Genomic DNA, 809 nt, shown 5'->3' on the forward strand with positions numbered 1-809 from the left:
GATGCCCCTGGCACGGGGCAGGTCCTGTGCCCGCTCACCCTCTGAGCCCGTCCACACGCCAGCAAGTCCTGCTTGGTCCTTGGAAGCTTAGAGCCCACCGAGCTCTGGGAGGGGGCGGGGTGTGGGGTGCAGGAGGGCAGCTCAGGTGTGGGTGCACCTCTGGGGGCAGGGAGGCGGCTCCGGAGCCCAGAGTTGGGGTCCTCTGGTGAGCTAGCGGGGAGCAAGGCGGCTTCTCCGGGGCCTGCCCTCCCGGCGCTGGTCTGGCCCTGGCCCTGGCCGCCACAGCCACAGGGCGGCAGGCAGGTGGGGGTGCAGGGGGCTGGCCGCCCGGCCCCACTCCCTCTGGTCATCCCCCTCCTCGGGCCTGCCCAGCTCACGGCCTGTGGTGCCAGGACTGCACACTGACCACCAACTCCAGCCACTGCACCCCGAAGCAGTGCCAGCCCTCAGACACAGTGTGCGCCAGCGTCCGCATCACCGACCCCAGCAGCAGTAAGCCGGGGAGGGGGGTGGGCGGGGGAGCAGGGAGGTGCCACTGGGCCGCGGTGGGACAGGGGGAGGCGCCTCTCCGGCCCTGGCCCCTCCAGGCCCTTCCCATGCCATGGGGCAGCACGGGTGGGTGAGAGCCTCCGTCTGCTGGGCTGAGAGGACCAGGCAGGCTGCCATTTCAGCACCCCCCCCCCCCCAAGGCAGGAAGGACCACTCGGTGAACAGGATGTGTGCTGCCTCCTGCGACTTCGTCAAGCGGCACTTTTTCTCAGACTACCTGATGGGCTTCATTAACTCTGGGATCCTGAAAGTAGACGTGG

At 69.3% G+C, this 809-nt stretch overlaps 1 protein-coding gene across 1 annotated transcript in view; it reads left to right on the top strand.

Annotated features, from left to right (window-relative positions):
• The window catches only part of LY6H (lymphocyte antigen 6 complex, locus H), an 8,564-nt gene that overhangs the window by 1,770 nt on the left and 5,985 nt on the right, over positions 1–809 (top strand). The window contains exons 2-3 of the mRNA XM_015571383.1: positions 215–492; positions 690–805. Of these exons, the coding sequence (XP_015426869.1) occupies positions 215–492; positions 690–805 (394 nt within the window). The remainder of the gene's footprint in view (positions 1–214; positions 493–689; positions 806–809) is intronic.

The sequence above is a fragment of the Myotis davidii genome, unplaced genomic scaffold, assembly GCF_000327345.1.
Source record: "Myotis davidii unplaced genomic scaffold, ASM32734v1 scaffold1509, whole genome shotgun sequence".
NCBI lineage: Eukaryota > Metazoa > Chordata > Mammalia > Chiroptera > Vespertilionidae > Myotis > Myotis davidii.